The sequence below is a fragment of the Argopecten irradians genome, chromosome 3, assembly GCF_041381155.1.
Source record: "Argopecten irradians isolate NY chromosome 3, Ai_NY, whole genome shotgun sequence".
NCBI lineage: Eukaryota > Metazoa > Mollusca > Bivalvia > Pectinida > Pectinidae > Argopecten > Argopecten irradians.
This window is the reverse complement of record NC_091136.1, coordinates 62,224,626-62,252,457: the sequence shown is the minus strand read 5'-3', so window position 1 is coordinate 62,252,457 and position 27,832 is coordinate 62,224,626. Positions and strand designations below refer to the sequence as shown.

Sequence of the window (27,832 nt, the reverse complement as noted above, 5' to 3'; positions counted from 1 at the left end):
TTTATATTTTGGTCCGGAAAGGTAATGGGCCTTTAATGAACTTTCGAGCAACCTGTCCCCGGACTCAAGTTATAGGGAAATAAACAGATCTGCCCCAACTTACTATGTAGTTTATCGATACAGAAACAGTGGCAATATTGTAAATTATAGCCTACATGTATTGTTGAAATTCTGACATCAACAAAATAGCTAATCCGGATTGCACAGTTATTAAGGATAATGTGCACATCAACAGCGAACAGCACAATATTGTCGCGTGTTCTGGATCGGGCCTGTGAAGGACGTTGAATCTTTCATCTTGACGGCTCCAGTTTAGTGGAGTTCTAGCCGTCATTTTACACTACATACAGAATGTATAGGTGTGCTGGTGTCACGCGGACTAAACGGCGATACGTCATGTCCTAAATCATCAACTATGGGTGATTTATCCTTTTCCATAACAACTGGCGTGAATAATATCAAACTAATTATAATCCCAAGGCGCTACCATGCACCAATTGTAGCGAAAAACACTGCGAGCTGATCCCACCACTGCCACCAATTGTAGCGAAAAACTGCGAGCGTTACATGCATACGTATTCCAGCCCGCAGCCCTCTGTAGATGCCTTCTAGTGTAGCGTAGGGACACTAATTTAAATAATGATGTATAGACAAGTACTACAGAATATAGAAAAATAGAAAAAATACTATAAAGAAAATAGAAAAATAGCTAGTACACTTCTTTAAATCTAAACCGAATTGACTTTCTTTAACTTCTATAAAACTTGCCTGTGGAGAACTTCAGATTAAAGATCAATCGCACTAAGAGAATGCATTTGAAAGGGGTTATTTCTGGAATATTAGGCCAAAAAAATAATATACATTTAGAGTTACCTACCTGATCGACCTTAATTTTTTACCCAGGACTCTAATTTTTTTCCCCACTTGTCTACGAAAACAAAATTAAAAGTCGGGATTTCGATCTCAGACTCCGGTTCTGGCCATTATTTTAGAATGAAAGACACTAAAAAAAGCAAAAAAAAAAAAAAAAAAACCCGGTCGATTACAGTATCTATCCGGACATTAGCCATGCCATCGCAAAGGGAGGTAACATATGTAAACTTCCGGTACATAGTCCTCGGCTATAAACATGGAGATATTGTTCGTCAGCTAGGTCGAGTTTAGTCGCACCTAGATAATGAATTTGAAAGGGGTTCTTTTCGTAATATTACTAGGGTACAGTAGTACCCTAGGAGCGATATTTTTTATCGGGCCCCTGATCCCGCTGGTGTATTTCCAACCTGCCCTGGGAAGACGCTTGTTGGACCAGATGATCTGGTTGTGGCAGGTTTATGCTGTGGTAACTATACACACGTGTTTCTAGTTTGTTGTTACTATCTTTATCTGATATGTATTGTATTTTAACAATTTCTGAAAGAAACGAAGTGCTACACTATAGAAATATTGTTATCATTTGGTGAATTTGCCTTCATTATTCATAAAAATTAGACCATTTTTTGGGCTTTTAACTTTTTGACAATTGCCACTGGCAATAGGTCACCAGAGCCACGTAACCAAATATGGTCTACCGAAGTGGGATCTACAGAACTGCACGTATATAGTTAGATGTACTGTACATAGGTTATGTCCTTGGGCGAATATTTCGGTAGTTTAACTGAAGGAGTGTCAGCTAGATGCACTGTATGTACATGTACACACTGTATATAGACATTAATGTTATGTATTTACTGATCTGATCATTGGGTAATGTTCTGATTGCAGTATGAGATATAGACTTGAACTTAATAATAAAACTTAAAATGGAAAATGGAGGGACATACAAAACTAATACAAATTATAAACCTAAATGTACAAGTACTGTATTGTTTTACCTTCGACAGTCAAATGTTTTAAAAATTTAGGGATATCAAAGAAACACAATTTAACAAAGGATGATAATTTATTGAAAATTTTTGTGCCCTATCTGGGCCACGAACTGATGATTCTACGGCACCCAATCGCTTAGCCAAACATACCTGCGCCTTTTAATTACCACCGCCACATCGATCCTTGTCTCCAAAATAGGACGTTTCAAAGACAAAGTGATAGTCGGTTCGACATGCTGACATGATCACTGTGGAAATTGTCAATTAGATTACAGACAGAAGTCACCTGGAAAATGTAAAAGATATGCCAGAAATTATTTTATTTTACTACATGTAGTTGTACCTGTATACAATGTATTTTCACATCTCTTTGACAAAACATGTGAAACAGCATTTTTCTTTCAGTTGCATCCCTTAGGTTATATGAAGTCATGTATGACAATGCAATCAACAAAGCTCAACTCGATTTGCGCTACATGTATGAATGGAAGGTAGACTCAGGAAACTGATGTGAACAGTTTCCACTCTCTTGGAATGTAATAAATGGCATACAAATCCAACCTCATCCGTACACTGTACATATTTATAGTGTATAAAACAAGAGGCCCAGAGGGCCTGTATCGCTCACCTGGTTTGTAATGCCAAGTAATGTTCTGAATACAGGTTCATTGTTTCTTTTCTGAAGGAATTTTAATATTAACCTCTAAATCCCCTATTGGGCCCCACCCCTCCTGCCCCCAGGGGATCAGAGCCAAAATTTATACAAGTTCTGTTCCCCTTCCCCCAAGGATGTTTGTGGCCAAATTTAGTTACATTCCATTCAGAACTCTATGACTAGTAGCGATTTAAAGGATTTACCTCTATTTCCCCTATTGGGCCCCACCCGTCCTGCCATCGGGGGGCCAGAGTCAAAATTTATACAAGTTCTGTTCCCCTTCCCCCAAGGATGTTTGTGGCCAAATTTGGTTACAATCCATGCAGAACTCTATGACTAGTAGCGATTTAAAGGATTTACCTCTATTTCCCCTATTGGGCTCTTGGGCCCCGCCCCTCCTGCCCCCGGGGGGTCAGAGCCAAAATTTATACAGGTTCTGTTCCCCTTCCCCAAAGGATGCTTGTGGCCAAATTTGGTTACATTCCATTCAGAACTCTATGACTAGTAGCGATTTAAAGGATTTACCTCTATTTCCCCTTTTGGGCCCCGCCCCTCCTGCCCCTGGGGGATCAGAGCCAAAATTTATACAAGTTCTGTTCCCCTTTCCCCCAAGGATGTTTGTGGCCAAATTTGGTTACATTCCATTCAGAACTCTATGACTAGTAGCGATTTAAAGGATTTACCTCTATTTCCCCTATTCGGCCCCGCCCCTCCTGCCCCCGGGGGACCAGAGTCAAAACTTACACAAGAGTTCTGTTCCCCTTCCCCCAAGGATGTTTGTGGCCGAATTTGGTTACAATTCAAGTAGAACTCTATTACAAGTAGTGATATAAAGGATTTACCTCTATTTACCCTATTGGGCTCCGCCCCTCCTGCCCCCGGGGGACCAGAGCCAAAATTTAAACAAGTTCTGTTCCCCTTCCCCAAAGGATGTTTGTGGCTAAATTTGGTTACATTCCATTCAGAGCTCTATGACGAGAAGCGATTTAAAGGATTTACCTTTATTACCCCTATTGGGCCCCGCCCCTCCTGCCCCCGGGGGGTCAGAGCCAAAATTTATACAAGTTCTGTTCTCCTTCCCCCAAGGATGTTTGTGGCCAAATTTAGTTACATTCCATACTGAACTCTACGACAAGTAGCGATTTAAAGGATTTACCCCTATTTCCCCTATTGGGCCCCGCCCCTCCTGCCCCGGGGGGATCAGAGCCAAAATTTATACAAGTTCTGTTCCCCTTCCCCCAAGGATGTTTGTGGTCAAATTTAGTTACATTCCATTCAGAACTCTATGACTAGTAGCGATTTAAAGGATTTACCTCTATTACCCTTATTGGGCCCCGCCCCTCCTGCCCCCGGGGGACCAGAGCCAAAATTTATACAAGTTCTGTTCCCCTTCCCCCAAGGATGTTTGTGGCCAAATTTGGTTACATTCCATTCAGAACTCTATGACTAGTAGCGATTTAAAGGATTTACCTCTATTTCCCCTATTGAGCCCCGCCCCTCCTGCCCCCAGGGGACCAGAGTCAAAATTAATACAAGTTCTGTTCCCCTTCCACCAAGGATGTTTGTGGCCAAATTTGGTTACAATTCATGTAGAACTCTATGACAAGTAGCGATATAAAGGATTTACCTCTATTTCCCCTATTGGGCCCCGCCCCTCCTGCCCCCGGGGGACCAGAGCCAAAATTTAAACAAGTTCTGTTCCCCTTCCCCCAAGGATGTTTGTGGCCAAATTTGGTTACATTCCATTCAGAACTCTATGACTTGTAGCGATTTAAAGGATTTACCTCTATTTCCCCTATTGGGCCCCGCCCCTCCTGCCCCCGGGGGGTCAGAGCCAAAATTTATACAAGTTCTGTTCCCCTTCCCCCAAGGATGTTTGTGGCCAAATTTAGTTACATTCCATTCAGAACTCTATGACTAGTAGCGATTTAAAGGATTTACCTCTATTTCCCCTGAGGGGCTCCGCCCCTCCTGCCCCCGGGGGACCAGAGCCAAAATTTATACAAGTTCTGTTCCCCTTCCCCCAAGGATGTTTGTGGCCAAATTTGGTTACAATTCATGTAGAACTCTATGACTAGTAGCGATTTAAAGGATTTACCTCTATTTCCCCTATTGGGCCCCGCCCCTCCTGCCCCCGGGGGGTCAGAGCCAAAATTTATACAAGTTCTGTTCCCCTTCCCCCAAGGATGTTTGTGGCCAAATTTGGTTACATTCCATTCAGAACTCTATGACTAGTAGCGATTTAAAGGATTTACCTCTATTTCCCCTATTGGGCCCCGCCCCTCCTGCCCCAGGGGGACCAGAGCCAAAATTTATACAAGTTCTGTTCCCCTTCCCCCAAGGATGTTTGTGGCTAAATTTGGTTACAATCCATGCAGAACTCTAGGACAAGTAGCGATTTAAAGGATTTACCTCTATTTCCCCTATTGGGCCCCGCCCCTCCTGCCCCCGGGGGACCAGAGCCAAAATTTATACAAGTTCTGTTCCCCTTCCCCAAAGGATGTTTGTGGCTAAATTTGGTTACATTCCATTCAGAGCTCTATGACAAGTAGCGATTTAAAGGATTTACCTCTATTACCCCTATTGGGCCCCGCCCCTCCTGCCCCCGGGGGGTCAGAGCCAAAATTTATACAAGTTCTGTTCCCCTTCCCCCAAGGATGTTTGTGGCCAAATTTGGTTACATTCCATTCAGAACTCTATGACTAGTAGCGATTTAAAGGATTTACCTCTATTTCCCCTATTGAGCCCCGCCCCTCCTGCCCCCAGGGGACCAGAGTCAAAATTAATACAAGTTCTGTTCCCCTTCCACCAAGGATGTTTGTGGCCAAATTTGGTTACAATTCATGTAGAACTCTATGACAAGTAGCGATTTAAAGGATTTACCTCTATTTCCCCTATTTGGCCCCGCCCCTCCTGCCCCCAGGGGGTCAGAGCCAAAATTCATACAAGTTCTGTTCCCCTTCCCCAAGGATGTTTGTGGCCAAATTTGGTTACATTCCATTCAGAACTCTAGACTTGTAGCGATTTAAAGGATTTACCTCTATTTCCCCTGAGGGGCTCCGCCCCTCCTGCCCCCGGGGGATCAGAGCCAAAATTTATACAAGTTCTGTTCCCCTTCCCCAAGGATGTTTGTGGCCAAATTTAGTTACATTCCATTCAGAACTCTATGACTAGTAGCGATTTAAAGGATTTACCTCTATTTCCCCTGAGGGGCTCCGCCCCTCCTGCCCCCGGGGGACCAGAGTCAAAATTTATACAAGTTCTGTTCCCCTTCCACCAAGGATGTTTGTGGCCAAATTTGGTTACAATTCATGTAGAACTCTATGACAAGTAACGATTTAAAGGATTTACCTCTATTTCCCCTATTGGGCCCCGCCCCTCCTGCCCCCGGGGGGTCAGAGCCAAAATTTATACAAGTTCTGTTCCCCTTCCCCAAGGATGTTTGTGGCCAAATTTGGTTACATTCCATTCAGAACTCTAGACTTGTAGCGATTTAAAGGATTTACCTCTATTTCCCCTGAGGGGCTCCGCCCCTCCTGCCCCCGGGGGATCAGAGCCAAAATTTATACAAGTTCTGTTCCCCTTCCCCCAAGCATGTTTGTGGCTAATTTTGGTTACAATCCATGCAGAACTCTAGGACAAGTAGCGATTTAAAGGATTTACCTCTATTACCCCTATTGGGCCCCGCCCCTCCTGCCCCTGGGGGACCAGAGCCAAAATTTATACAAGTTCTGTTCCCCTTCCCCAAAGGATGTTTGTGGCCAAATTTGGTTACATTCCATTCAGAGCTCTATGACGAGAAGCGATTTAAAGGATTTACCTTTATTACCCCTATTGGGCCCCGCCCCTCCTGCCCCCGGGGGGTCAGAGCCAAAATTTATACAAGTTCTGTTCCCCTTCCCCCAAGGATGTTTGTGGCCAAATTTGGTTACATTCCATTCAGAACTCTAGACTTGTAGCGATTTAAAGGATTTACCTCTATTTCCCCTGAGGGGCTCCGCCCCTCCTGCCCCCGGGGGATCAGAGCCAAAATTTATATAAGTTCTGTTCCCCTTCCCCCAAGGATGTTTGTGGCTAATTTTGGTTACAATCCATGTAGAACTCTAGGACAAGTAGCGATTTAAAGGATTTACCTCTATTACCCCTATTGGGCCCCGCCCCTCCTGCCCCTGGGGGACCAGAGCCAAAATTTATACAAGTTCTGTTCCCCCTCCCCCAAGGATGTTTGTGGCCAAATTTGGTTACAATCCATGCAGAACTCTATGACTAGTAGCGATTTAAAGGAAATGTTGACGGACGGACTGACGGATGGACGACGGACGGACGACGGACGCCGCGCCATGACATAAGGTCACTGGCCCTTCGGGCCAGGTGAGCTAAAAACCCATTGTACATACTTATAGTGTATAAACTAATTTCAACAAATAAACTAACTTTTTCAGTAAATCAGTGCTTTACTTTTTAGGCTGTGGTTGAAAAAGTGTGCGGTGTAAAGATTGTCATCACAGGAAAACCTATGCCTGAACATGAAAGTGGACTTCTTTTAATGAATCATCGAACACGCTTTGACTGGCTGTTTATGATGTCCTATCAGCTCCGTTGTGGTTCCCTTAGGCATTTTAAAATCAGCCTTAAAAAAAGTCTGAAGAACGTTCCTGGCCCAGGTAACCATCAATTACAGATCCTGTCTTCATGCAGTACTGAGTTACTAGAACTTTCATGTAAATTGCTGAAAGAGATATAATATAACTATTGAATTATTGGCAGTCTGTAATCACCCAAAATCAGATGAATGATATAATGTAACTATTGAATTATTGGCAGTCTGTAATCACCCAAAATCAGATGAATGATATAATGTAACTATTGAATTATTGGCAGTCTGTAATCACCCAAAATCAGATGAATGATATAATGTAACTATTGAATTATTGGCAGTCTGTAATCACCCCAAAATCAGATGAATGATGAATGATATAATGTAACTATTGAATTATTGGCAGTCTGTAATCACCCAAAATCAGATGAATGATATAATGTAACTATTGAATTATTGGCAGTCTGTAATCACCCAAAATCAGATGAATGATATAATGTAACTATTGAATTATTGGCAGTCTGTAATCACCCAAAATCAGATGAATGATATAATGTAACTATTGAATTGTTGGCAGTCTGTAATCACCCAAAATCAGATGAATGAAGACTCTAATGATCATTTAGTGCATAAAGAGGAATGGGGTTCTTCTTAATTTCTTTATTTTGTTATGTGAGTCTGACTGTTTTATTAATAATAAGGATAAAGTGATACATTTTTAATTTATGCCTTTTGTGTTTTAGGCTGGGCCATGCAGAGTGCTGGTTATATATTTCTGCACAGGAAATGGGAAATTGATCAGAGAATCATGACTAGGTGTATATCATACTTCCACAAGGTCAAACACAAGCCCCAGGTATGTATATATATAGTAGGACTGAGCCTGCGTCCGTCTCATATACCTAGGTTCTGTTTGGGGTTCTTTATTGATAGAAAGAAACAACACGTTTGATACAGTTACAAAGATTTTATTGAACAAATATGACAATGCTAACGAGACAGAGCCCCTAGACATAGTGGCTACAGGAAGGACATGTACAGTACCATACATATAATGTAATGTTCACAGACAACACTTACACATGGCAGGTCAGCCCGCGGCTTGGCCTGTATAACATACACACACACATATTATGTAACAGTACACAGGAACAGCATACCCACCTCACTAGACGACAAGTCAGGAAATAGACAGAGGAAGAGAGTCTGACCAGCTCTTCTAGGAGCTTTGTTCAGACTACTCCAAAGAAACGGAAAGTCAGAATTTATAAAGGAAAGAACCAATGAGGTGAGAGAATAGAAGGCAGTCAATGAGGAAAGAGATAACAAATTGATAGTGAAAGTAGAACAGAAATAGAAGGAACGCTCCTTCTGGGAGCTGTCGACGATATGTACAATACTATGAGGATAAAGATACAGTACCATATATTACACACTGTCACTTTACCATGGCCAGGTCTAGAATCTCACAACTTCCACATATATACACTCCACAAGGTTATATACACATTTAGTTTATATATACTAACTTGTCTGACGACTGTAAACATGTAGTATTGTCAAATTTTTGCACAAATATGAAAAAATGTAAATTATGATTGATTGGCGTGGATTATCACAATTCGGTCTTTCAATACCGTAAATACCATTTCACAATATTTAGTGCTGTACAAGAATTAGTTCTGCAAAGACAAAGTGAAAAGTGCTAAATTAAACTACCGCTAAAATAAGTATATTACAGCCAAACACAATATTATTGTGCTATACTGATTGATAACAAATGTATATAATTTTTTGGTATTTACCTGTGCAGATATAAGTGATAAATAAATTTTCTAGTTTACCTGTACAAGTGTCAGTGATAATTTTCGAGTTGACCTAGTGATATGTTTTGTACCTGTACAAGTGTCAGTGATAATTTTCGAGTTGACCTAGTGATATGTTTTGTACCTGTACATGTGTTATTGGTAACTTTGGAGCTGACCTAGTGATATGTTTTATACCTGTACATGTGGCCAAAAAAAATTAATTGTTAGTTTCTCAGGCCACTTTTTTTAAAAAGTCAGTGCGGGCGGCGGGAATATTTTTTATTTTTTATTTCTCTGAAAACAAATGCGGCAGATAACATTTTATTTTTTACTCACTTAAAGGACATGAAAATCAATGAAAACACGTGTAGAAAATATAAATTCTTACTCAGTCTTTAAGAACAGCTTTTCAATATCTCAATCGTCACTATATCCAAAGAAAACCAGTTGAAAATACATAATCCTGGGAGGAAACATTCCGTTTTGTGCAAATGCTGACATCGGCAGCTATTTTTTTACCGGAAATGAAAGGTGCATACTTGTAACAGGAGAGGAGAAAATGTAGCGACCAGACCGGGATTCGAACCCGGGACCCTCAGAATACTAGCCGAGTGCTCTACCGACTGAGCTACCTGGTCACCGATGATCGACCCAGTCCAATCCCGCTACACTCCTCCCTCCTTTCTCGAAGTCTTCGCCCTCGAAGACACACCCTTCCAAACACCACCACCGTGGGTTATTTAGTTGGGCGCCAATTTTGTAACAGGAGAGGAGAAAATGTAGCGGCCAGACCGGGATTCGAACCCGGGACCCTCAGAATACTAGCCGAGTGCTCTACCGACTGAGCTACCTGGTCACCGATGATCGACCCAGTCCAATCCCGCTACATACTAAAATTGGAGCCAATTTCCGGGTGCGTTTTCAAATGGAAATTTGGGGCGAGTTGACCTAGTGATATGTTTTGTACCTGTACATGTGTTATTGGTAACTTTGGAGTTGACCTAGTGATATGTTTTGTACCTGTACATGTGTTATTGGTAACTTTGGAGTTGACCTAGTGATATTTTTTGTACCTGTACATGTGTTATTGGTAACTTTGGAGTTGACCTAGTGATATGTTTTGTACCTGTACATGTGTTATTGGTAACTTTGGAGTTGACCTGGTGATATTTTTTTGTACCTGTACAAGTGTTATTGGTAACTTTGGAGTTGACCTAGTGATATGTTTTGTACCTGCATGTACATGTGTTATTGGTAACTTTGGAGTTGACCTAGTGATATTTTTTGTACCTGTACATGTGTTATTGGTAACTTTGGAGTTGACCTAGTGATATGTTTTGTACCTGTACATGTGTTATTGGTAACTTTGGATTTGACCTAGTGATATTTTTTGTACCTGTACATGTGTTATTGGTAACTTTGGAGTTGACCTGGTGATATTTTTTTGTACCTGTACAAGTGTTATTGGTAACTTTGGAGTTGACCTAGTGATATGTTTTGTACCTGCATGTACATGTGTTATTTGGTAACTTTGGAGTTGACCTAGTGATATTTTTTGTACCTGTACATGTGTTATTGGTAACTTTGGAGTTGACCTAGTGATATGTTTTGTACCTGTACATGTGTTATTGGTAACTTTGGAGTTGACCTAGTGATATTTTTTTGTACCTGTACATTTTATTGGTACTTTGAGATACTTTGAGTACATGTGTTATTGGTAACTTTGGAGTTGACCTAGTGATATTTTTTGTACCTGTACATGTGTTATTGGTAACTTTGGAGTTGACCTAGTGATATTTTTTGTACCTGTACATGTGTTATTGGTAACTTTGGAGTTGACCTAGTGATATTTTTTGTACCTGTACAAGTGTTATTGGTAACTTTGGAGTTGACCTAGTGATATGTTTTGTACCTGTACATGTGTTATTGGTAACTTTGGAGTTGACCTAGTGATATGTTTTGTACCTGTACATGTTTTATTAGTAACTTTGGAGTTGACCTTGTGATATGTTTTGTACCTGTACATGTGTTATTGGTAACTTTCCTACCTTTACAGGTGTTGTTGTTTCCCGAGGGTACTGACTTGACAGCTAACACAATGAAGAGGAGTGATAAGTATGCCACCGATAATGATTTACAGAAATACCACTATGTTCTCCACCCACGCACCACAGGCTTTGTCTTTCTGGTGGAGAAAATGAGAGAATGTAAGTCAGCTATAATCCAGCAAAGCTATTCACTCATTCTGATAAAAAAAACAGTTTTTTGACTTTGATATGGTTCATATTTGTTTTGCGTGTTCTTTTAACTTTGGAGGGAAAAACCTTTATAGGGTCTGCAACAGCTGAGCATTTCTGATGTCTGACTTAGTGTATCTGACAGGAGGTAACTGACTAGGAGTTGCCAGATCCTCCAGCTTTTAAATTTCCTCCAACTTTACACATTCTTCAGTCAACTTGGCTTTTAATGGGAGAAATCAAACTAATGCCATCCATACATTCTATAAGGGTAACTCTTAACTGTATTCAATTACATGTAATGTTAATATAACTACATGTATGTACCAGGTATACATGTCTGTATAGCCCTTGTTATACTAGATCCCACTACATGTATGTACCTGGTATCTGGTATACATGTCTGTATAGCCCTTGTTATACTAGATCCCACTACATGTATGTACCTGGTATCTGGTATACATGTATGTATGTCTGTATAGCCCTTGTTATACTAGATCCCACTACATGTATGTACCTGGTATCTGGTATACATGTCTGTATAGCCCTTGTTATACTAGATCCCACTACATGTATGTACCTGGTATCTGGTATACATGTCTGTATAGCCCTTGTTATACTAGATCCCACTACATGTATGTACCTGGTATCTGGTTGTTATACATGTCCTGGTATCTGTATAGCCCTTGTTATACTAGATCCCACTACATGTATGTACCTGGTATCTGGTATACATGTCTGTATAGCCCTTGTTATACTAGATCCCACTACATGTATGTACCTGGTATCTGGTATACATGTCTGTATAGCCCTTGTTATACTAGATCCCACTACATGTATGTACCTGGTATCTGGTATACATGTCTGTATAGCCCTTGTTATACTAGATCCCACTACATGTATGTACCTGGTATCTGGTATACATGTCTGTATAGCCCTTGTTATACTAGATCCCACTACATGTATGTACCTGGTATCTGGTATACATGTCTGTATAGCCCTTGTTATACTAGATCCCACTACATGTATGTACCTGGTATCTGGTATACATGTCTGTATAGCCCTTGTTATACTAGATCCCACTACATGTATGTACCTGGTATCTGGTATACATGTCTGTATAGCCCTTGTTATACTAGATCCCACTACATGTATGTACCTGGTATCTGGTATACATGTCTGTATAGCCCTTGTTATACTAGATCCCACTACATGTATGTACCTGGTATCTGGTATACATGTCTGTATAGCCCTTGTTATACTAGATCCCACTACATGTATGTACCTGGTATCTGGTATACATGTCTGTATAGCCCTTGTTATACTAGATCCCACTACATGTATGTACCTGGTATCTGGTATACATGTCTGTATAGCCCTTGTTATACTAGATCCCACTACATGTATGTACCAGGTATCTGGTATACATGTCTGTATAGCCCTTGTTATACTAGATCCCACTACATGTATGTACCTGGTATCTGGTATACATGTCTGTATAGCCCTTGTTATACTAGATCCCACTACATGTATGTACCTGGTATCTGGTATACATGTCTGTATAGCCCTTGTTATACTAGATCCCACTACATGTATGTACCTGGTATCTGGTATACATGTCTGTATAGCCCTTGTTATACTAGATCCCACCACATGTATGTACCAGGTATACATGTCTGTATAGCCCTTGTTATACTAGATCCCACTACATGTATGTACCTGGTATCTGGTATACATGTCTGTATAGCCCTTGTTATACTAGATCCCACTACATGTATGTACCTGGTATCTGGTATACATGTCTGTATGCCCTTGTTATACTAGATCCCACTACATGTATGTACCGGTATCTGTATACATGTCTGTATAGCCTTGTTATACTAGATCCCACTACATGTATGTACCTGGTATCTGGTATACATGTCTGTATAGCCCTTGTTATACTAGATCCCACTACATGTATGTACCAGGTATCTGGTATACATGTCTGTATAGCCCTTGTTATACTAGATCCCACTACATGTATGTACCTGGTATCTGGTATACATGTCTGTATAGCCCTTGTTATACTAGATCCCACTACATGTATGTATCTGGTATCTGATTTGCCTTTATACTAGATCCCACTACATGTATGTACCTGGTATCTGGTATATACATGTCTGTATATAGCCCTTGTTATACTAGATCCCACTACATGTATGTACCTGGTATCTGGTATACATGTCTGTATAGCCCTTGTTATACTAGATCCCACTACATGTATGTACCTGGTATCTGGTATACATGTCTGTATAGCCCTTGTTATACTAGATCCCACTACATGTATGTACCTGGTATCTGGTATACATGTCTGTATAGCCCTTGTTATACTAGATCCCACTACATGTATGTACCTGGTATCTGGTATACATGTCTGTATAGCCCTTGTTATACTAGATCCCACTACATGTATGTACCTGGTATCTGGTATACATGTCTGTATAGCCCTTGTTATACTAGATCCCACTACATGTATGTACCTGGTATCTGGTATACATGTCTGTATAGCCCTTGTTATACTAGATCCCACTACATGTATGTACCTGGTATCTGGTATACATGTCTGTATAGCCCTTGTTATACTGGATCCCACTACATGTATGTACCAGGTATCTGGTATACATGTCTGTATAGCCCTTGTTATACTAGATCCCACTACATGTATGTACCTGGTATCTGGTATACATGTCTGTATAGCCCTTGTTATACTAGATCCCACTACATGTATGTACCTGGTATCTGGTATACATGTCTGTATAGCCCTTGTTATACTAGATCCCACTACATGTATGTACCATCTGGTATACATGTCTGTATAGCCCTTGTTATACTAGATCCCACTACATGTATGTACCTGGTATCTGGTATACATGTCTGTATAGCCCTTGTTATACTAGATCCCACTACATGTATGTACCTGGTATCTGGTATACATGTCTGTATAGCCCTTGTTATACTAGATCCCACTACATGTATGTACCTGGTATCTGGTATACATGTCTGTATAGCCCTTGTTATACTAGATCCCACTACATGTATGTACCTGGTATCTGGTATACATGTCTGTATAGCCCTTGTTATACTAGATCCCACTACATGTATGTACCTGGTATCTGGTATACATGTCTGTATAGCCCTTGTTATACTAGATCCCACTACATGTATGTACCTGGTATCTGGTATACATGTCTGTATAGCCCTTGTTATACTAGATCCCACTACATGTATGTACCAGGTATCTGGTATACATGTCTGTATAGCCCTTGTTATACTAGATCCCACTACATGTATGTACCTGGTATCTGGTATACATGTCTGTATAGCCCTTGTTATACTAGATCCCACTACATGTATGTACCTGGTATCTGGTATACATGTCTGTATAGCCCTTGTTATACTAGATCCCACTACATGTATGTACCTGGTATCTGGTATACATGTCTGTATAGCCCTTGTTATACTAGATCCCACTACATGTATGTACCTGGTATCTGGTATACATGTCTGTATAGCCCTTGTTATACTAGATCCCACTACATGTATGTACCTGGTATCTGGTATACATGTCTGTATAGCCCTTGTTATACTAGATCCCACTACATGTATGTACCTGGTATCTGGTATACATGTCTGTATAGCCCTTGTTATACTAGATCCCACTACATGTATGTACCTGGTATCTGGTATACATGTCTGTATAGCCCTTGTTATACTAGATCCCACTACATGTATGTACCAGGTATCTGGTATACATGTCTGTATAGCCCTTGTTATACTAGATCCCACTACATGTATGTACCTGGTATCTGGTATACATGTCTGTATAGCCCTTGTTATACTAGATCCCACTACATGTATGTACCTGGTATCTGGTATACATGTCTGTATAGCCCTTGTTATACTAGATCCCACTACATGTATGTACCTGGTATCTGGTATACATGTCTGTATAGCCCTTGTTATACTAGATCCCACTACATGTATGTACCTGGTATCTGGTATACATGTCTGTATAGCCCTTGTTATACTAGATCCCACTACATGTATGTACCTGGTATCTGGTATACATGTCTGTATAGCCCTTGTTATACTAGATCCCACTACATGTATGTACCTGGTATCTGGTATACATGTCTGTATAGCCCTTGTTATACTAGATCCCACTACATGTATGTACCTGGTATCTGGTATACATGTCTGTATAGCCCTTGTTATACTAGATCCCACTACATGTATGTACCTGGTATCTGGTATACATGTCTGTATAGCCCTTGTTATACTAGATCCCACTACATGTATGTACTGGTATCTGGTATACATGTCTGTATAGCCCTTGTTATACTAGATCCCACTACATGTATGTACCTGGTATCTGGTATACATGTCTGTATAGCCCTTGTTATACTAGATCCCACTACATGTATGTACCTGGTATCTGGTATACATGTCTGTATAGCCCTTGTTATACTAGATCCCACTACATGTATGTACCTGGTATCTGGTATACATGTCTGTATAGCCCTTGTTATACTAGATCCCACTACATGTATGTACCTGGTATCTGGTATACATGTCTGTATAGTCCTTGTTATACTAGATCCCACTACATGTATGTACCTTGTATCTGGTATACATGTCTGTATAGCCCTTGTTATACTAGATCCCACTACATGTATGTACCTGGTATCTGGTATACATGTCTGTATAGCCCTTGTTATACTGGATCCCACTACATGTATGTACCAGGTATCTGGTATACATGTCTGTATAGCCCTTGTTATACTGGATCCCACTACATGTATGTACCTGGTATCTGGTATACATGTCTGTATAGCCCTTGTTATACTGGATCCCACTACATGTATGTACCAGGTATCTGGTATACATGTCTGTATAGCCCTTGTTATACTGGATCCCACTACATGTATGTACCTGGTATCTGGTATACATGTCTGTATAGCCCTTGTTATACTGGATCCCACTACATGTATGTACCAGGTATCTGGTATACATGTCTGTATAGCCCTTGTTATACTGGATCCCACTACATGTATGTACCAGGTATCTGGTATACATGTCTGTATAGCCCTTGCCATACTGGATCCCACTACATTTGGTGTTTTGTTGTTATTGAGGTAAACATGGAAAACTTTGTGTGTTTGTTGTAGATAATCTATTGGACTCAATATTAGACGTAGATGTTGGATATCCCAAGTACATACCACAGGGAGAGAAGGACATCCTGAAAGGCAACTTACCATCAGAGGTTCATTTCAACGTTAATCTCTACAGTGATGTTGACGTACCGCTAGATAAGGATGGCATAGACAAATGGTGCCGCAGTCGGTGGCAGGAGAAGGAACAGAAGCTCAAAGATTATTACATGGGTGACCGACAGTTCGCAGGACCCACTGTCGATCCTGCCATGCAGCAAAAGGAAGACTATGTACAGCATTTGTTTACATTCTCACTGGTGTTTTGGAACGTTTTCCAAATAGTAGCGACAATATTTTTAATTTATGCCCCAGTAGTAAGGTGGTACACACTATTGTGTGGTTTAGGTTTTATTTTAGTCAGTAAATATGGTGGTATGGGCAAGTTCCTGGCCAGCACTGTCACCCAAGTGGAGCCATAACAGTACACTACTTACTGAGTGAGAAATTAACATGATACTATATACCAAGATACATGAAGTCTTCAATCCCAATGCGATGGGGAAAAAACATCAGAATCCTTTAGTTTTTAGCTCACCTGCCCGAAGTTGGCAAATATTATATCTATAAGAAAGTTAGAACCTTTAATTTATTTCTATGGTAACTAAAGTCAGTTTTCATTTCCAGCCATTGCCAAACTCCGACTAAGGATAGCTTTATCCTAGTGTTGTATCCCTTTAGTTTACTATAGTATCATGATAATGTTAAGTCAAAGAGTGTCAGTTTGTAATTTGATGTTTGTGATTAAGGTGGTTTTTTACATTATGGATACAAAAAATAGTGGTATCGGATTTAATATACTGGCGAAAACCCTCCATTAAATTTCCTAAGGTTTTGTTTTTATTACTTTTACATTTAATATACCAATAAAAACATTGTGTGTGTGTGTGTGTGTTCTTTAGTCTCATCAGCATTCTTTAACTGAAAGAAATTCCTTAAATATAGATTTTCCATTTAAAAGCAGTATAGAGTTTTGAGAAAAAATAACTTCATTTAAATTTTTTTTTATGAGAATCTTTAATAGTTTACTGAAATTGAAAAACTTTTGATAAAAAATGTTCAAAGATTGATGAAAAGACCACTGGTCACTTTTGAGATATAAGCCAAGAAAGAAAACAATTCTGAGACGTCTGAGGTACAGATATGTATTACTGTCATTTTATATTTGTTTGTTTTCTTTTTTAATATTTTGTATAAATCCATTGTTTTTAACTTGTAGGAGAATGTGCTGACACATTAGTTAAACCTTTTAATAAGTGATCTTCATTTACACACCAGGCAATCTTTACAAAGTGTTCTAACTTTGTTAGAATGATATTTAATCAGGACATAATTTCTGTACCGTAATTGGTTTAATGAGAGTGTTTTTAGGAGTGTATTTCAACACTTCTCAGTCACCAGTTAGTTACCAGTATGTATTTCTCCAATATATAAATCTTCTGTCATTGTATATGTCACAATCTTATCCTAGATACGAGTACTCTCTCAAATGTTTTGTGTCGCTGCTGTTTTGTTTTGACCCGTTTCCTCAGTCTATTACCAAACCTTTAATACACAGGCAACTACATGTAGACAGTATTTTACCAACCTCAAAAACAACCAGTCATTATAGAATATTTAATTTTTATATGACAACATGTAAGCATTGTACCGTGTCTAAGTTTGTATGTAATAACATGTCACTACTGTCAGTTTGTATGTAATAACATGTCACTACTGTCAGTTTGTATGTGACAACATGTCACCACTGTCAGTTTGTATGTAATAACATGTCACCACTGTCAGTTTGTATGTGACGACATGTCACCACAGTCAGTTTGTAGGTGACGACATGTCATCACAGTCAGTTTGTATGTGACGACATGTCATCACAGTCAGTTTGTAGGTGACGACATGTCACTACTGTCAGTTTGTATGTGACGACATGTCATCACAGTCAGTTTGTATGTGACGACATGTCACCACAGTCAGTTTGTAGGTGACGACATGTCATCACAGTCAGTTTGTATGTGACGACATGTCATCACAGTCAGTTTGTAGGTGACGACATGTCACTACTGTCAGTTTGTATGTGACGACATGTCATCACAGTCAGTTTGTATGTAATAACATGTTACCACAGTCAGTTTTATGTGACGACATGTCACCACTGTCAGTTTGTATGTAATAACATGTTACCACAGTCAGTTTTATGTGACGACATGTCACCACTGTCAGTTTGTATGTGATGACATGTCACCACTGTCAGTTTGTATGTGACGACATGTTACCATGGTAAGTTTTAATGTGACGACATGTCACCACTGTAAGTTTGTATGTGACGACATGTTATCACAGTAAGTTTTAATGTGACGACATGTCACCACTGTAAGTTTGTATGTGAAGACATGTCACCACAGTCAGTTTGTATGTGACGACATGTTATCACGGTAAGTTTTAATGTGACGACATGTCACCACTGTAAGTTTGTATGTGACATTATTGTGAGTCTTTGTAATGACATGCCAGTTACGGCATGCAAGTTTTTGATGACACATCACAAGTGTGAGTTTGTATGTATCGACAAGTCACTGTTGTTATTCTGTGTGTGATGATTGTATTTTCTTTGTGAGTTTGTAATTATATGTATAAATATGTATACCCAGCATGGTAGCATTACACAATGGTTCCAGTAATTTTGACCGTTGTAATATATGCCGCTATATGATCATGTGTTCTAACATATATATAAGCTGTATAAAATACTCACACTATCATAATGTCCTGAGTTACAGATGTAATACAGTATGAGGATGATCTCACATTTTAAATCGGTGATATTGTGGATTATTTATGCTTGATTTTCTGTATTGAATGATTTGCTGTTTGAACAGCTTGTATTATTGACGGGTTTGATCACATTTGTGTATTTCAACAAACATTATGTCTATTCAATACAACTTGAATGACAAAGGTTCGAATTCTGTTTGTTGTTATTTTGACCATCTTGTTTTTGATCACATTTTATTTGACCATAGGTCATGGTGACCTTTGTCCATCATCATGTGTCATCCGTTAACATTTCCTTGTGAACACGATAACTTGAGTAAATATAAACCGAACTTAATGAAACTTTGTATGTAGACTAACATTGGAACAATCTTGGACGAGTTCGAAAATCAGTTTGATTCAACTGTAATTTACTGAGTTATTGCCCTTTGCACTAATAATGACTATTGGACCTTGTGAACGCAATAACTATAGTAAATATAAACCGAGCTTAATGAAACTTTGTATGTCGACTAACATTGGAACAATCTCAGACGAGTTCGAAAATCAGCTTGATTCAACAGTAATTTATGGAGTAATTGCCCTTTGCACTTTGCAATTATTATTGGACCTTGTGAACGTGATAACTTCAGTAAATATAAACCTAGCTAAATGAAACTTTGTGCGTAGACTAACATTGGAACAATCTCAGACGAGTTCGAAAATCAGATTGATTCAACAGTAATTTATGGAGTAATTGCCCTTTGCACTTATAATTATTATTGGACCTTGTGAACACGATAACTTGAGTAAATATTTACTGAGCTTAATGAAACTTTGTATGTAGGCTAACATTGGATAGATCTTGGTTAAGTTTGAAAATGAACTCGATTTGATCGTAACTTACAGAGTTATTTCCCTTTGCAATAATAATTATTGAACCTTGTGAACATGATAACTTGAGTAAATATTAACCAAGCTTAATGAAATTTTGTATGTAGACTAACATTGGAAAGATCTCAAACAAATTTGAAAATCGACCCGATTAATTTACAGAGTTATTGCCCTTTGCAAATATAATTATTGAATCTTGTGAACATGATAACTTGAGTAAATATGCACGGAGCTGAATGAAACTTTGTATGTAGACTAACATTGGAAAGATCTTGGACGAGTTTGAAAATCAGGTTGATTCAATTGTAACTTACGGAGTTATTGCCGTTGCGATTATAATTATTGAATTTTGTGAACAAGGCAATGCGAGTAAATATGCAGCAAGCTTAATGAAACTTTGTATGTAGACCTATTAGATGTATGTTCCTATTTCGTGAACAAAAGACATCACCCATGGGCCTCTTGCACATGTATTTTTCTCGATATAGTAAAGGGGCCGCGGCGGCAGAGTGGTGAAGATGTCTCAACACATTACCACAAGCCCTCCACCTCTGCGTTGCAAGTTCGAATCCCATGTGGGGAAGTTGCCAGATACTGACTGCTGGTCGGTGGTTTTTCTCCGGGTACTTCGGCCTTTCTCCAGCAACAAACTTGGCACATTCTTACATGACCCTGGCTTTTAATAGGATGTTTAATTAATAAGAGGCCCATGGGCCTTAACAGTCATCTGACTATTGGCACAATACAACACCTCAAAGAATATAGTAGTGGCAAACAATTAAGGCAATACAAAAGATCTCTTTAAGAGAGAAGAAGTTCAGGTTCTGATATATCTGATGAATTAGACCATGAATGAAGGTCTCTAGACCTCTTAGTTATTCACAAGAAGTCGTTTAAAATATTTAGCCTATTTGACTCCTGTGACCATGAATGAAGGTCAACGTCATTAATTTGAACAAACTTGGTAGCCCTTCATCCCAGCAGGTCACAGGCCCAATATCAGGTCTCTAGGCCTCTCAGTTATTCACAAGAAGTTGTATGAAGATTTTAGCCTATTTGACCCCTGTGACCTTAAATGAAGATCAAGAACATTCATTTGAACAAATTTGGTACCCCTTCATCTTAGCATGCTGCAGGCCCAATATGAGTACCCTGGGCCTTTCGGTTCTTGAGAAGAAGTCGTTTAAAGAGTTTAGCCTATTTGACCCTGTGACCTTAAATGAAGATCAAGAACATTCATTTGAACAAACTTGGTAGCCCTTCATCCCAGCATGCTACAGGCCAAATATCAGTACCCTGACCCTTTCGGTTATTGAAAAGTCCTTTGAATGAAAAGTTTACGCACGGCAATGGATGCAGCATGGTAACAATAGGTCATTCTCACCCTCTTGGTCAGATGACCTAATAAAACCAAAACCAATCGATACAGCATTTATAGTCAAAATAATTGGCACTCACAGCTAGAGCTTTGCAGAAAATCATTTCATATTGTGCTACCACAACGTTTGCAAAGCATCTATCTAGATACAAATGATGTCTGATCCAGATAGCGACAATCCTGTACCACAAGCAAGCGCCTACACCACAAACGCATTTACCCCATATCACAAAGTGAAGTATGTGATACTGAAGAGAAAATAAGCAAATTCCGTCCCACCAAACACAAATAAGTATGTATCTTTTGCAGCACTGAAAAGGTCAGTGTCTCCATATTCATTAGTACATGTATGTAGGAGCCATTCAAAAAAACTTCTGTCATACTGAGAAATGACAGGTTTAGATCAAGGTACATTTGACCTGAATACCCACAAGCAAACAGACATTCCATCCTAGACATAATCTGCTGTAGATGGGATGCTTATTTCAAGAGAATGAATGACATGTTCTAGGAAATATGAAATGTATAACTAACTACGAGTAACTTTTAACAAATACATCATTAAACACACAATGCTTTATGTACATTGATATAATTTTATTTTTCAAATGATCTTGTTTTCCTTAATCAAATTGAATTATCATTCAACAATTAAAATGTTTTACAGCACTACCCATGAAATCCTATTTTACTCTGTATTTGATTTTTATTTCTGATAATAAATATTAATGAGTGACATTTCATCAACACTGATGAAGTACTCTGGAATATCTTGTAGATGTATGATAATGTCTAAAACACCATAAAACTGTAATCATATCAAGATAAAAATATTCTCAATCCATATTTTTACATGTACTGAAGGTAATGTGCAAGTGCATGATTTATATACACATTAATGTGGAATGTGAAAAAAAACATTGTGATATTACACATGAACCAGGTAGGGTTTCCATGAGGAGCTACCATTACCGTGGGCCACTGATGAGGAGCTACTATTCCAGCAGGTCACTGATGAGGAGCTACCATTCCAGTGGGCCACTCATGAGGAGCTACCATTCCAATGGGCCACTCATGAGGAGCTACCATTCCAGTGGGCCACTCATGAGGAGCTACCATTCTAGCGGACCACTCATGAGGAGCTACCATTCTAGCGGACCACTCATGAGGAGCTACCATTCCAGCGGGCCACTCAGGAGGAGCTGCTATTCCAGCAGGCCACTTATAAGGAGCTACCATGCTTTCCAGCGGGCCACTCATGAGGAGCTACCATTCCAGCGGGCCACTCAGGAGGAGCTGCTATTCCAGCAGGCCACTTATGAGGAGCTACCATGCATTCCGGCGGGCCACTCATGAGGAGCTACCATTCCAGTGGGCCACTCAGGAGAAGCTGCTATTCCAGCAGGCCACTTATGAGGAGCTACCATGCTTTCCAGCGGGCCACTCATGAGGAGCTACCTTTCCAGCGGGCCACTCAGGAGGAGCTGCTATTCCAGCAGGCCACTTATGAGGAGCTACCATGCATTCCGGCGGGCCACTCATGAGGAGCTACCATTCCAGTGGGCCACTCAGGAGAAGCTGCTATTCCAGCAGGCCACTTATGAGGAGCTACCATGCTTTCCAGCGGGCCACTCATGAGGAGCTACCTTTCCAGCGGGCCACTCAGGAGGAGCTGCTATTCCAGCAGGCCACTTATGAGGAGCTACCATGCATTCCGGCGGGCCACTCATGAGGCTACCATTCCGGCGGGCCACTCAGGAGGAGCTACCAACATGAATTGTTACCTGTAAGTAGTATTAGCTATGGTCACAACTGACCAAGGTCAAACCCAATGGTTATGTTAGGTCAAAACTAGTCAAGGTCAATACCTAGTGTTTAGTCACAACAGTAAAGGTGAAATCCTAGTGTCAGATCATACCTACAGTCAAGGTCAAATCACAGGGTGAGGTCATACCTACAGTCAAGGTCAAATCACAGGGTGAAGTCATAACTACATGTACAGTCTAGGTCAAATGCTACTGTTATATCATAACTACAGTCATACAAGGTCAAATTACAGGGTGAAGTCATGTTCATAACTGCAGTTAAGGTCACTTCAAGTTCATAACTATATAAGTATACAGTTAGATTAAATCCTAGATTCAAGCAAAACCTTATCAAAGTCAAATCCCATGGTTAGGTCATTAAGTCAGTCACGGTCAAAATTCAGGTCAGACCTACTAGTAACAAGAGATCCCAGAGGGATCTTGGCGCCCACCAAAGAATGATCTATGTCTGATAATGGAAAGAGGAATCTTTTCTCTGCTTTTCAAACTTGTGCAAACATACTACATATAAAATTTGAGACAGATCATTTCAGTACTTTCTGAGAAACAGCAGTAATAAACTTCAACTATCAAAATCCAAGATGGCTCCTTGGCGGCCATCTTGTTGATCGATCGGTCCCAAATCAAAATATGCACAACTAGGGCCCTAGGGGAACCTATATATGAAATTTGAGACAGATTCATTCAATACTTTCTGAGAAATAGCGATAACAATCTTTAACTATCAAAATCCAAGATGGCTGCCTGACCGTCATTTTGTTGACCGATCAATCCAAAAACGTATTATGCACAACTAGAGCCCAAGGGAAACCTACATATGAAATTTGAGAAAGATCCTTTCAGTACTTTGTGAGATATAGTGATAACAATCTTTAACTATCAAAATCCAAGATGGCTGCCTGGCGGCCATCTTGTTGACCTATCGGTCCCAAAACGCAAAATGCACAACTAGAGCCCTAGGGAAACCTACATATGAAATTTGAGAAAGATCCTTTCAGTACTTTGTGAGATATAGCGATAACAATCTTTAACTATCAAAATCCAAGATGGCTGCCTGGCGGCCATCTTGTTGACCGATCGGTCCCAAAACGCAATATGCACAACTAGGGCCCTAGGGGAACCTACATATGAAATTTGAGAAAGATCCCTTCAGTACTTTCTGAGAAATAACGATAACAAACTTTAACTATCAAAATCCAAGATGGCTGCCTGGCGGCCATCTTGTTGACCGATCGGTCCCAAAACGCAATATGCACAACTAGGGCCCTAGGGGAACCTACATATGAAATTTGAGAAAGATCCCTTCAGTACTTTCTGAGAAATAACGATAACAAACTTTAACTATCAAAATCCAAAATGGCTGCCTGGCGGCCATCTTGTTGACCGATCTGTCCCATAACGCAATATGCACAACTAGGGCCCTAGGGGAACCTACACATGAAATTTGAGAAAGATCCCTTCAGCACTTTCTGAAAAATAAGGATAACAAACTTTTAACTATCAAAATCCAAGATGGCTGCCTGGCGGCCATCTTGTTGACTGATTGGTCCCAAAATGCAACATGCACAACTAGGGCCCTAGGGGAACCTACATATGAAATTTGAGACAGATCCCTTCAGTACTTTCTGAGAAATAGCGATAAAAAAACTTTAAGTATCAAAATCCAAGATGGCTGCCTGGCGGCCATCTTGTTTACCGATTGGTCCCAAAATGCAATATGCACAACTAGGGCCCTAGGGGAACCTACATATGAAATGTGAGACAGATCCCTTCAGTACTTTCTGTGAAATAGTGATAACAAACTTTAACTATCAAAATCCAAGATGGCTGCCTGGCGGCCATCTTGTTGACCGATCAGTCCCAAAACGCAATATGCACAACTAGGGCCCTAGGGGAACCTACACATGAAATTTGAGAAAGATCCCTTCAGCACTTTCTGAGAAATAGCGATAACAAGAATTGTTAACGGACGGACGGACGGAGGGACGGACGGAGGGACGGACAGATGGAAGGACGGACGGAAGGACGGACGATGGACCACGGACAAAAAGCGATTTGAATAGCCCACCATCTGATGATGGTGGGCTAAAAAACCATAAATCAGGTCGATATTAATGTCAAGGTAAGAGTCAAAACCAAAAGTCTTGTTTTCAGTTCAATGGTACACATACATCCTATTAAAGATAATACATACTTCAATATAAAAATAATGATTACATATTTGATTTCAAATAAACGTTTTACTAAAAAAATATAATATCAAATATTATTTAAACTCAATGAGGTTTTTCCCATAGATATACAAAGAAATATTGCTTAAATATCACTATTCACAATAGTTTTATAAAAAGTTATTACAATAATTGCACTCCTCTGTCAGTAGTCTAACATTCCAGTCCATACAAAACATCTGGTGAAAAAAATATGATTTTTTCCAGACTTGTATATCTGAGCTATATTACAATACTCTTACCACAGTCTAAAGGAGTAAACCATCATATCACAATCAATCCCTACAAATATATGCTGGTAATAGGAAAATATATATCATAAAACATTGTTGTAATGCTGCATGTTAAACAGTTAAATGGACATATATGTTAAACTTTAGGAGTAACAGTGATTAGAGGCACATAGAAATTATAAGTATGTATTTATCTATACTGTAACGACTACAAGAGCTGTTTGAGAGCAGCACAACTGTCATTTGGTTGTTTTTTGTTTTACTAACAACAAGAATATCAAGTTCATATGGGTGTATTTGGTTTTTTGCAATTTTGAAAATCCTTTTTTTCTCTCGTGACATTATTGCTCAAAGAAACACTTAAATTCTATATCAATGCACAAAAATAAATATCAGTTGTTAACCAGTAAATTAACAACAACAGCAATGCCAATTAACGCTGACACCAGCACCAGAAGGATTCAATATACAGGCCTCTGCCTTTATTTGAGAGGGGTTTGAAGGATATGTTTGTAAGATATATATACCCCCTCTACATAAGGAATCTGGATGGCACACTCAACAATATATAATATGCCATCCATTTTATGGTAGGGCATGAAAAATACTACTCATTGGGGGGGGGGGTGGTCAATATTTTCAGGACATAAATAAATTCTGATATTTTATTTTACCTTTAAGTTACTTTCTGTAGTGTACACAAATAAGTTGGAATCTTGAGACACTACTGTAAATGTATGGATATTAATATAATATGTAATATTTCTGATTACCATTAATCCTATTCTAGCCATAATTAAATTGAAGACTCGTTATATATTTATTGTAATTAATATCTATGAAGTCATGAACACATTTTAGTTTACAACTAATCCGTATAAGAATTGTGACAATCTAGTATATAATAGTATTAACTATTAAATTTGAACTAAGTGCTACAGATGTACCTGTATGACAAGATAATATGAATAGTAATGCCTAATAATGCTAATGGCTTCAATTTGTAATTAGGTTTGTTTCCATGCTGATCAATTAAAATAATATATCATTGGAAATATCATACAATTTTGTTTCATTTTCAAAATTAATCCAATATATGATCATCAAAAACTTACACCTTTATCACATAGTATACTTTAATATATATACATGTATTATTAATATCCACTTATCGCATTCAATACACATTCTAGAACGATATCAGAAGAATTTGTGAGCTATGTGTGTACCACAAGGAATAGGAATGACACAAAATCTCCAGCCAGACTTGAAGCTTTGGTTAGAAGAATCGTTGACTAGTAGAATCTTCCGTGATTTTCCTTGATGTACCACAATTTGTCGATAATCATGCCATCCTGAAATAGGAAAACATACCATGAAATACCAGTAGTTGATGCATTTTATTTAATATCAGTTTTCTTAAATCAACATCTTGAAAATGGATGTGTGTTAGAAATACATGTACGTCCTCCCTACCTTAGAGTAGTAATTAAAATTATTTGTTTTTGTCCCCTAAATTTGATTTCTATGGGTCTCAGATCCATGGTCTATATAAAACTGGTTCCTTTTACTTGCTACAGATTGCTACAGACCAAACACGAACTAAATCCTTTCATTCCTACAGCTGGGGTTTAAAGACTTTGCTATAGGATTAATTCCTACAGCTGGGATTTAAAGACTTTGCTATAGGATTAATTCCTACAGCTGGGATTTAAAGACTTTGCTATAGGATTAATTCCTACAGCTGGGATTTAAAGACTTTGCTATAGGATTAATTCCTACAGCTGGGATTTAAAGACTTTGCTATAGGATTAATTCCTACAGCTGGGATTTAAAGACTTTGCTATAGGATTAATTCCTACAGCTGGGATTTAAAGACTTTGCTATAGGATTAATTCCTACAGCTGGGATTTAAAGACTTTGCTATAGGATTAATTCCTACAGCTGGGATTTAAAGACTTTGCTATAGGATTAATTCCTACAGCTGGGATTTAAAGACTTTGCTATAGGATTAATTCCTACAGCTGGGATTTAAAGACTTTGCTATAGGATTAATTCCTACAGCTGGGATTTAAAGACTTTGCTATAGGATTAATTCCTACAGC

General features: G+C 39.2%; 2 protein-coding genes and 1 non-coding gene across 3 annotated transcripts in view; 1 reads left to right on the top strand and 2 right to left on the bottom strand.

Annotated features, from left to right (window-relative positions):
* Positions 1 to 1,086: 1,086 nt before the first annotated feature.
* LOC138319316 (lysocardiolipin acyltransferase 1-like) lies at positions 1,087 to 19,373 on the top strand. The gene is made up of 5 exons (XM_069262386.1): positions 1,087 to 1,339; positions 6,986 to 7,184; positions 7,861 to 7,973; positions 10,982 to 11,132; positions 16,373 to 19,373. The coding sequence occupies exons 1-5, from the start codon at positions 1,178 to 1,180 to the stop codon at positions 16,837 to 16,839; spliced, it is 1,092 nt and encodes a 363-aa protein (XP_069118487.1). The 5' UTR covers positions 1,087 to 1,177; the 3' UTR covers positions 16,840 to 19,373.
* On the bottom strand, positions 9,491 to 9,563 carry Trnat-agu (transfer RNA threonine (anticodon AGU)). The gene has a single exon. It is a non-coding gene; the product is annotated as a tRNA-Thr (tRNA).
* Positions 19,374 to 22,013: 2,640 nt separating the features above from the next.
* The window catches only part of LOC138319315 (acid phosphatase type 7-like), a 42,605-nt gene continuing 36,786 nt past the window's right edge, over positions 22,014 to 27,832 (bottom strand). The window contains exon 12 of the mRNA XM_069262385.1: positions 22,014 to 27,082. Coding sequence (XP_069118486.1) covers positions 27,023 to 27,082 — 60 coding nt within the window. The 3' untranslated portion in view covers positions 22,014 to 27,022. The remainder of the gene's footprint in view (positions 27,083 to 27,832) is intronic.